Source organism: Salmo salar, chromosome 03 (genome assembly GCF_965601325.2).
Source record: "Salmo salar chromosome 03, fSalSal1, whole genome shotgun sequence".
NCBI classification, from domain to species: Eukaryota; Metazoa; Chordata; class Actinopteri; order Salmoniformes; family Salmonidae; genus Salmo; species Salmo salar.
The window spans coordinates 34,605,135-34,614,764 of NC_138293.1; the positions used below are offsets into that span (position 1 = coordinate 34,605,135).

Below are 9,630 nucleotides of genomic sequence, written 5' to 3' on the forward strand. Positions count from 1 at the left end.
TCAGTTATATAGAGGAGAGAAGAAGAAACAACCTCACATTGTCACCTCCAGAGTACATCTAATATGTTTATCCCTTGTTTACAGTTGTTGTCAGGACAACCTCAGATTGTTAGCAGGTGTCAATATTAGCAGGGAAATGTTGACACTTAAAAGGCATCAAACTCTTTCAGTAATGGCATTATGTGCCAGGGCCCGTTGCAGGAATGTGTTTGTGAGTTCTTCTGTAAATCCATTTATTCTTCTTTTACTTTAACGGTGTAAAAGAGGCCCCGAAATTGCACATAATGAGCAACTACCCTGCCAATCCTGTCAGATGGTGTGACCAAAATGGTCACAGGCTGACAGTCATGTCCCCTGCGTGTTTTTGTGAAAGTAATGCTTCTGCTTTTCCCCATCCATCGCAACCTCAGAACACTAGTTGGTCAGGGAGGGTTTTGCCAGCTATGTGGCAGACCCGGTGCTAGGTTGTGTGTTTTATATACACTTCCTTTAAATAAACTGACGAAAGGAGTGCAACTCTGCCACATGTTCTCCTCCTATACCGTGTTTAGAAACTAAGCTTATACTCATTATATCCCAAATGAATTGCAGCTTTAGGGTCCTGAATACTGGATGTTTGTATGGGGATTCTATAATGAGTGTATGAGAGCCTGCTATGTGATCGTGTTTACATCTATACACCGCTGGTCTCCGTGAGTGACGGTCAGTAGTCCCCGGGATATGATATAAATATTAAGCAACGTTTCTGTTGGTTTGGCTACTGTTTAGCATGCCTGTGATGCCTGTGATGTGACGGACAAATTGAATGTGTGGGACCATTGTTTTAAATCTGTCATATCATCTGAACTCTCTATACTGGCCCCCCAAAAAAACGTAATTAAAATACACAGTTACAGTCAGTAACACTCTAACCAGCTCTGTATGGCAAGTAAAATGTTCAGAGTGAGGTGTTCTCATTTGTGTCTGGAATTAGCTAGGAAGCTAGCCAACTTTAGCTAGTTAGCTTGGGTGCTTGACTTCCGTTGTGAGGTCAGAATGTTCGAATCAACCCTACTCCGCCAGAGCGTCCAGTGTGCGAAACGCGCTGAATTTACTAACGGACAATCTGACAACACTCTGAATTTACCAACGCCCAGAGCGCACTCTGAGCTCACTCTGACACCCTTGAGTGAATTTACAAGCGCACCCTTAATGTCCTTTAACCAACCTGTGTCAACTTAGCTAGCTGGCTAGCCAACGATGCTATGATGAGCAACCTTATTGGTAGCTACCCTAAAAGAGACAAATCAGCACAGAACGCTCTTCACCTGCTGAGAATGTGCTATATACACAGCCACGCCTATACTATTATTTTTTTTAATATATTTTTGAACTTTTACCCCTAATTGGTAGTTAGTCTTGTCCCATCGCTGCAACTCCCCTACGGACTCGGGAGAGGCAAAGGTCGAGAGCCACACGTCCTCCAAAACGCAACTCTGCCAAGCCGCACTGCTCGCTTAACCCAGATGCCAGCCACACCAATGGGTCGGAGGAAACACCATCCAGCTGGTGACTGAGGTCAGCTTGCAGGCACTCACCCCACCACAATGAGTCGCTAGAGCACGATAGGAGGAAAGTCCCGTCCGGCCAAACCCTCCCCTATCACGAAAGACGCTGGGCCAATTGTGCGCCGCCTCATGGGTCTCCAGGCCACGGCCTGCTGTGACACAGCCTGGGACCGAACCCAGGTCTGTAGTGATGCCTCAAACACTGCAATGCAGTGCCTTAGACCGTTGCGCCACTCAGGAGGCCCAGACTCACCTATCATATGGTGAATGTTGATCTCAATCTCTAGAAAGTGTTGCATTCCCCTGCACATTAACCATTAAGTCGATTACAACCTTCCAACAATTGCAGCCAAATTCCCTCGAACATTAACCAGCTCTGACTTAGACCATAAAGGTCAGCGTTCTATGTTTGGGACTTAGCATACCATTTCCTCATATTCTCAGTCCACTGTACTGACTGAGTGTTCCCATAAATCATTTTTCATTCTCCGAACCCTCCAAACAGTGTGTTACAGTACAACATCTCTCTCTCTCAACCCCAGATTGACAGGTAATGCCTGTAATAAGCCTTAGGCAGACCTTTGGGTACAGCAGAAGCATCTGACAGTATCTAAGGGGTGTCTATTTCTCTCCCCAGATTGACAGGTAATGAACCCCTGTCCATTCTACCGCTGAGCTCTCAACCCGAGGAGAACGTGGGAAGGGCCCACTACAAGCTGTGCGACCGGCTCAAACTGGAGAAGAAGCAGCGGCGGATGTGTCGACGAGACCCGGGCGTGGCCGAGACCCTCATGGAGGCCATCAGCATGAGCGCCCTGGAGTGTCAGTACCAGTTCCGCTTCGAGAGGTGGAACTGCACCTTAGAGGGGCGCTACAGAGCCAACCTTTTGAAGAGAGGTAGGGAAAGAAAGGCATTCCAACTTCATACAGAAGTATAAATGTAATATGTTTTCAACTTACAGATAACTGGTTTCTGACGTTCATGGGTGGAGGTGGAGATAGATCTTTGTAATTCCATAGTAGATAGTACAGTAGAGAAAGGCCATAGTAGATAGTACAGTAGAGAGAGGCCATAGTAGATAGTACAGTAGAAAGCTGAGGTGTATTTGCCCAATAATGGCAACTTTCAATTGCTCATTTTGAGTGTCCATTAGGAAGCTGGTAGCTGATATCCTTCCTCTTGCTCCACACCTCACTCTAGGTTTTAAGGAGACGGCCTTCCTGTACGCCGTCTCCTCAGCAGGCCTGACTCACGCCATGGCCAAGGCGTGCAGCGCTGGGAGGATGGAGCGTTGCACCTGCGATGAAGCCCCAGACCTGGAGAACCGAAAGGCCTGGCAGTGGGGCGGCTGTGGCGACAACCTCAAGTACAGCAACAAGTTTGTCAAGGACTTCCTGGGCAAACGCTCCAATAAGGACCTGCGTGCCCGCGTGGACATGCACAACACTAACGTGGGCATGAAGGTGAGTGTGGATGGAGGGGAGCCTTGTTGGATGAAGCGGTACATTTCATCTTGTTGAATTATGGGATACAGTAATTAGTGTATCCCGCTAATAGTCCTTTTGTCACAACTTGTCCTGTAAAAAAAAACGATGAATATTTTTGGGTTGGCTGGTTGATTGATTGATTGACTGACAGTGTAGTTTGCTATACCTGGGCCCTGTACAGCTATTTTAAGTACATAGGCCTATGTTGTCCTCTCTTGAGATGGTTAAGATCCGTGGCTGTATTCTAGGGTGAATATTTTGTGAATCTCCTACAGACAACTATATACTGTAGGGTTGGTAAATTATTGTTCTCCAAATGACCAGAACCAGTGAAAATGACCAGAGAGGAATTTAATGTGACCACGAGAGGAATAACAATGACAGAGTTTTTACAGCTATATTCCCATGGTCGACAGAGAATCGTTTACCCACATGCTGCGGTTATTAAACAAATACTATAGATCCTCAAGCATCCCACTTAATGGTGAGATAAAAGGCCAGCCTAAATCACTTAAATTGACTGCTTAAAGTCAGAGGCCACACGTTAATTGCCTTTGTTTGTGCCTTAGCGAGATTCGACAATTGTTTGAGGTGAGGGAGTGAGTTTTTTTTCCCGGCCTGGATGTGATTTTAATAGTAAAATCGAAAAGAAGAGAGAATGGTGTTAAAATGTCATGCCAAAGCAAACTCAAGGTCCTGGCAGCCGCTACCTTTACTCAGATTTTCTCCTATTGTAGCCATTTTAATTTTAGTATGAATATAAATTATAGCAGAAGCACACTTCCCCAAATGTTAGCAGACACAAACCTCTCCCCGAAGACCTGTGGTGTGCTCTTCCTTTTCAGCTTGGCTCTCCAAATCCATTCTCAGGTTCTTTTATTTGTGATAAAAGATTTACAACACTGTTTTCGTCCAGTTTTTTTTCTTATTTTCAGATTTAGTGAGGTGTACCACGTCCCATATGGAGCACAAATCTTGGAATGTGCCAGCCTCTGCATCCCTAGAACATTTAAAGCTGACATTTCACATTTTCCTGAACTAAACTGCAACTGTGGCGAATAATGCAGCACTTCTTTCTTATTCCCCGATCTGTTTCCCAGTGTGTGAGAACAGAACCGGAGAGAGACTGTCTGTCCACTCCAGGCCTCCTCTGGAGAATATACGTTATGGATTTTAACACATAACTTTTTAACGTTGTGGTCGGCTGATGCTGACTGAGCTGTACACAAATTAATCATTCCCAGCCACAGAGATTTCAAGCAATGTTGCAGCGTGTACTATTCACTGCTGTGCTGTATCTGACCAAACAAGCAGCCTTAAACACACCCATTCACCCCCCAATAGTTAAAGTTTGTCGAGCATTAATGGTCAGAGGTGTTCTCTCAAGTTCAACTGAGTCCACATTCCATGTCATCTGTTAGGTAGATCCCATTATATGTGTTATGAGAAATCTTCAGGCCTCAACATATTTGACGTAAAATGGATTTGTTTAGCTTTACACTTGCTAGCCTAAAGTTTCCCCCTTACTGAATCGAAACAGTAGAGTTATGAAGTTGGCCTGGTGAACGAGATGGACCTCGGGGGTTCTTGACTCCCACATACCTTAAAACAAACCAAGAACAGGGGCCAGGGTCTGAATTCTGTCTCCTTCTTTCCCATGGCCGAGGAACTCAATGGATCTTTTCTTCAGAAAATGTGCCTCTCAGCGTGTCCTCCACTTACTATTAGTAATAACCATGATGACTTTAATCAAAGTCGATTACCGAATGTTATCGTAACAGTCCGTATGGACACCTTCCACCCACAAACATTATCTTTCAAACTATTGCTTATAGTGTAGCACATTTTGTATTAAGAGTCTTTGGTTGGGGAGTAATGTAAATGTTGTATTATGTTAATGACAGTTTATCAGCAATAATTAGAGGCTCTAGATCGTCTAACTCTGTGGTATGTATGAGTATAAACAGAAAAGATAATTATAGCCTCTGTTCTCATCACATTTTAATACATTGATGTCCTGTGTGTGTAAAGGCTTCATATTGGATCCATTTCTTATGAAATTAGGACTTATTACATAGGCCCATTGTGCTGCAGAAATGACAGGGGAGTCTAGGTCATTTTCTTCTTCTTTGAAATCTTGCTGTCCATACAAAGTACAAAATGGGTCAAAGTTATTATTATGTAGTTTCATGCAGTCCCTTTGATGCCCTGTGACGGTTGACTGTATGTTCCTCTCCTCTCCCACAACCAGGTGATCAAAGCCGGGGTGGAGACCACCTGCAAATGCCATGGCGTCTCGGGCTCCTGCACCGTCCAGACGTGCTGGAGGCAGCTCTCGCCCTTCCACGAGATCGGCAAGCAGCTGAAACAGCGCTACGAGACCTCACTGAAGGTGGGCAGCTCCACCAACGAGGCCACGGGGGAGGGGGAAATCTCCCAGGCCCGGCCCCAGCAGCAGCAGCCCCCAACGGGCCCCAGCAATGATCCGATCCCACGCACCATGGACCTGCTCCACATTGAGGACTCACCCAGCTTCTGCCGGCCCAGCAAGTACTCGCCGGGCACCTCGGCCAGGAAATGCTACAAGGACAAGAACTGCGACGCCATTTGCTGCGGCAGGGGCCACAACACCCAGAGCCGCGTGGTGACCCGGCCATGCCAGTGTCAGGTGCGCTGGTGCTGCTACGTCGAATGCAAGCAGTGTACACAGAGAGAAGAGGTCTACACCTGTAAAGGTTAGCCCAGTCTTAGCTTCCTGCTCGCCCCTTGCCTCTGACCGGACTTAGCAAGTGGAGGTGTTCTAGGACAGAGGTTTGACTCTCACCCACCCCCCTTGTGGCTGTCAGAAAGAGAGAGAGAGAGACTTCTGCGGCAGAGGAGAGAGCAAGACGATGGAGATGGAGGACCTTTATAAGCACTTTGAGGGATTTTCTGTTCTATGGGTTTGGTTTTAATACCCTGTGGACCCAGCCAATGGTGGTTGGGGTTGCAGGAGGAGATTGGCCTTGTCTGACAACAGGGTCAACATGGGTCTCATGTTTTCTTGTTGCAGAGTTGGAGCTTTGGAGAAAGGCTACCTCACCTATTCAACATGCAGTCAGATGTGTCAGTGAGAAAAAGCAGCACTTGGCCGCTGTCTCCGGCTAGCATGCTGTTAATAAAAGACTGGCTTTTGGGCCTTGCCCAATGTAGAAATGTGTGTGTGTGTTAGCGAGTGAGGGTGCAGAGGGGGGTCAAATTACAACTCATATGGCAATCATGGTAACCATATTCAGAAACTGTTAAGAAGACAGGGTGTAAGATGTATTCTACACACACATATTTACACGCATACACCACTGTGTGTATGCATATGTATGTAAATAAATTAAATTGTATTATAATGATGTTATATACACTTGCTACTTATCTGAATATGTTTCAACAAACCACTAACCACACAAATGTTTTGTTGTTTGTGTGTTCTCGCTCTCTTCTGCTTTTTATTTTGTTTTGACAAGGCCCTTTGGAAAGCAGCACATGTGTGTCCTTTGTCTCACTCTGTGGATCATTTATGGACCCTTTGGGAATACTCCTTCACGAGGAGAGAAAACACGCTCATTTGTCTTTGATTCTTTTACACTAGAGTGAAATTGTTGGTGAATACATTTTGCCAGTCATTTTAGGCTACTCTTGGCCTTGAGCGAACTCAACTAATGTTCAGGGAATAACTGAAACCACTATATCTTATTTGGACTGATGGTAAAAAAAAAGAGAAAAAAGAAGAAAAACTGTATGTAATGAAATTTCAATGAGAGAATGGACTTGCTTTTCTGAGTTTAGTGTCTACTACTGTCACCGTGACAACAGGAGACCACCTGACCAGTGGAGAATGCATCTTCCAATCAGATGAATAGTGCTCTAACTATAACAGCTTCTTGGTACTTAGTTAGCCCTCTATTTAAAAAAGAAAAGCAAATCTTGCTAGTAATAATACTATAAAGTTGTAAAGAAAACAGCAAAGTGTGGGGAACAGAAGAGATGTAACCCCTATACCTAGTCTCTCATATCCTTCCTTCCTCTCTCTACACCCCCCATTTCATTGAAAAGTATTAATGGTTGAGATTGAAAATGAACAGTATGGTCCAATGGAAAAAATGGCTTAAACATTTACACGCTCAAGCAAATTTGGTATTTTAGATATAGTCCTGCTGAAGCTCACAATAATAAGGTGACAAAATGTGTTTGCGACGACAAAGCAAATGTATGCTCTAGCTGTATGCCTATGCATTGTCTATCCATTGTTTTGGGCATGGCTACCACAACTCCACGACTGCAAAGGTACAATCTCCTTTTTGTGTTGTTTTGACAGTAATTCTCTCTCAGGCAGGTTACTGTTATGTTGTACATGTCTAAAATGTAATATTGGATGCTTGATGCTTCAAATGACTGGTGGAAAAGGCAGAGCCAACCCTGTAAAACACCTACAATAACTCATGAGATGCAAAGTCATCTATAGATTCCCTTTAGATATACAACCTTTGCCTGTTTTAGGTGGGTGAGAATGAACTACTGAGTGAGGAACCCAACATTGTAAGATAGCCCCATTCACGCACTGAAGCCCCAGAAGTCCTTTATCATTTCCCCTTTAAAGTATTTAAAGATCCTGTATTTATGAATATAAACAGTGCATATGTTTTTATTTTCCTTTTGCTTGTTGTAAATAACAATGGTTTATTCTCCTGTGGTATAGAGACAAGAGTGAGGCACATGGTAAAATCTCACAGGCAAGTAAAGAGGAAGTTGGTAGCAATAAGGAGGTTAGGACCAAGACGTTTGATGCTGGAAAGGCGAGTGGTCAAATTTAAGTTGATGCATAAGGCTATGGCTAAATCATGAATATGGAGTACATTGCTGCTGAAAACTTTTGATTGTACGTGATCATCAGTAAGTGAAAAACATTAGTTAGATAGCTGTGGTCCAAGCTATTTTCGAGGGCATTGGCATGCTATGTTAGAAACGGTGACACTCACAGGATTGATATATGATTCAACCCACCGTGACTGATCAAGGAAAAGCAGCATGCTTTGAGAAGGGAGTCTAGCCTAGCGAAGGTTGGTTGGTTCATCCTCTAGAGCTGAATTCCAAACATGCCAAATAAAGAATGGTCAAAACCTATATAGAACTTTGCACGTTACATGGAATGCATAATGGCTATGCTAAGAGCCTGAGCATAAATGCCTGCTTCCCACAGCTTCTGGTGAGTGTATTCTACACACGCTCCTCTGCACAAGACTGGTTCTCTACAGTGGTAATTTATTGAACGTTATACAAAAGGTCAACAGAGTCATGACGAGAGGAATACAGTATGCACATTGCATGTATTTTGTATGTTTTATACTGTACATATACACACGTTTTTTTTCTTCTTCAAGACAAAGGACGGCATGATACAACGGTTGTTTTCAATATCATTGTCTTAGTCCTTCATATTCTATTTTTGAACTCATAGCTCGGCACTGTGTAGTTGTCAGTGGATGATGTATAAAAATCTATTTTGTAGAAAAAATGAAAATAAAAGAAAGATAAATTATTTTGAGATATTTTATGAGCATGTGTTTAATGTAAATAACATAAAGTCAAAACTGATTTTATATACCTGTATTTTTTACTCTGTTTTTTTCCCTTTAGGCTTGTATGGGTGTTTTGCTTCTTTGGGGTGGAGGCTTCAAGAGGCAGTGTATTCTATAAAGTCCGTTTCTATAGATAACTCTAACATTTGCAGTTCCTAAGCACAAAACAAATCCTTACAAATTGAGTAACTAAACACTTCTCTTCCCTTTTTCAACTGTTACATACAACACATAATACAACACATCTGAAGGCAATTAAATAGATCATAATCAGCTGGGTTCTTTTATGTAATTGACATCGCACAGTACTGCGCAAGTATTTTTCTAGCATTCCGATTTGTAGCGTGATCAGTTTGTTTGAGGGGTTGGCGAGAGGTGTATGGGTTCTGTCTGTACCCCGTAACATAACCTTCTGTGCTGATAAACATACTGACCAAACATAGAGTGGTATTGGTGTGAACTCATTCAACTTTTGGTATACTCTGATGAGAGGGTCACATTCACTGTGTACATTTTGTATTAGGATTTGTGCTGTGCTTGCCAATAAACAAAACAAACATATATTCCTCTTTGTGATAATACTATACCAGCAAAGCTTTGTCCATGTTCACTTATTCATGTCTTATGGGAACCTAAATTATTGTCCTCTACCTCATGTGTATAGCTTGTAGGTATAAACAGATCACGAATGACTGGTAAGAATGTATTTAAGTTATTTAACATCTTTGTATAACAAAGGCAAGAAAACCTGAAATAATAAATGAATTTTTAAATTATTTGAATGTTTGGTCTCATTCATACCCAGTGGTTATACAGCCATTGCTAAGAGGAGTTTGGTTCAAGTCTAAGCAAGCAAACAGTAAAAGTTCTACACCACTAATAATCCACCTTTCCTTCTACACATAACTCAAAGCGACTTGTTGATATTGGTTCCAATATGCTATGCGATAGCATTTCCAAGCTGTTCAGAGTTCTGGAGACTT

The 9,630-nt window shown here is 43.0% G+C and overlaps 1 protein-coding gene across 1 annotated transcript in view; it reads left to right on the forward strand.

The window, feature by feature from the left end:
* Positions 1 to 9,423, forward strand: part of LOC106599874 (protein Wnt-9a) — a 30,940-nt gene extending 21,517 nt beyond the window's left edge. The window contains exons 2-4 of the mRNA XM_014191225.3: positions 2,185 to 2,444; positions 2,749 to 3,011; positions 5,287 to 9,423. Of these exons, the coding sequence (XP_014046700.1) occupies positions 2,185 to 2,444; positions 2,749 to 3,011; positions 5,287 to 5,775 (1,012 nt within the window). The 3' untranslated portion in view covers positions 5,776 to 9,423. The remainder of the gene's footprint in view (positions 1 to 2,184; positions 2,445 to 2,748; positions 3,012 to 5,286) is intronic.
* The last annotated feature ends 207 nt before the right edge of the window (positions 9,424 to 9,630 follow it).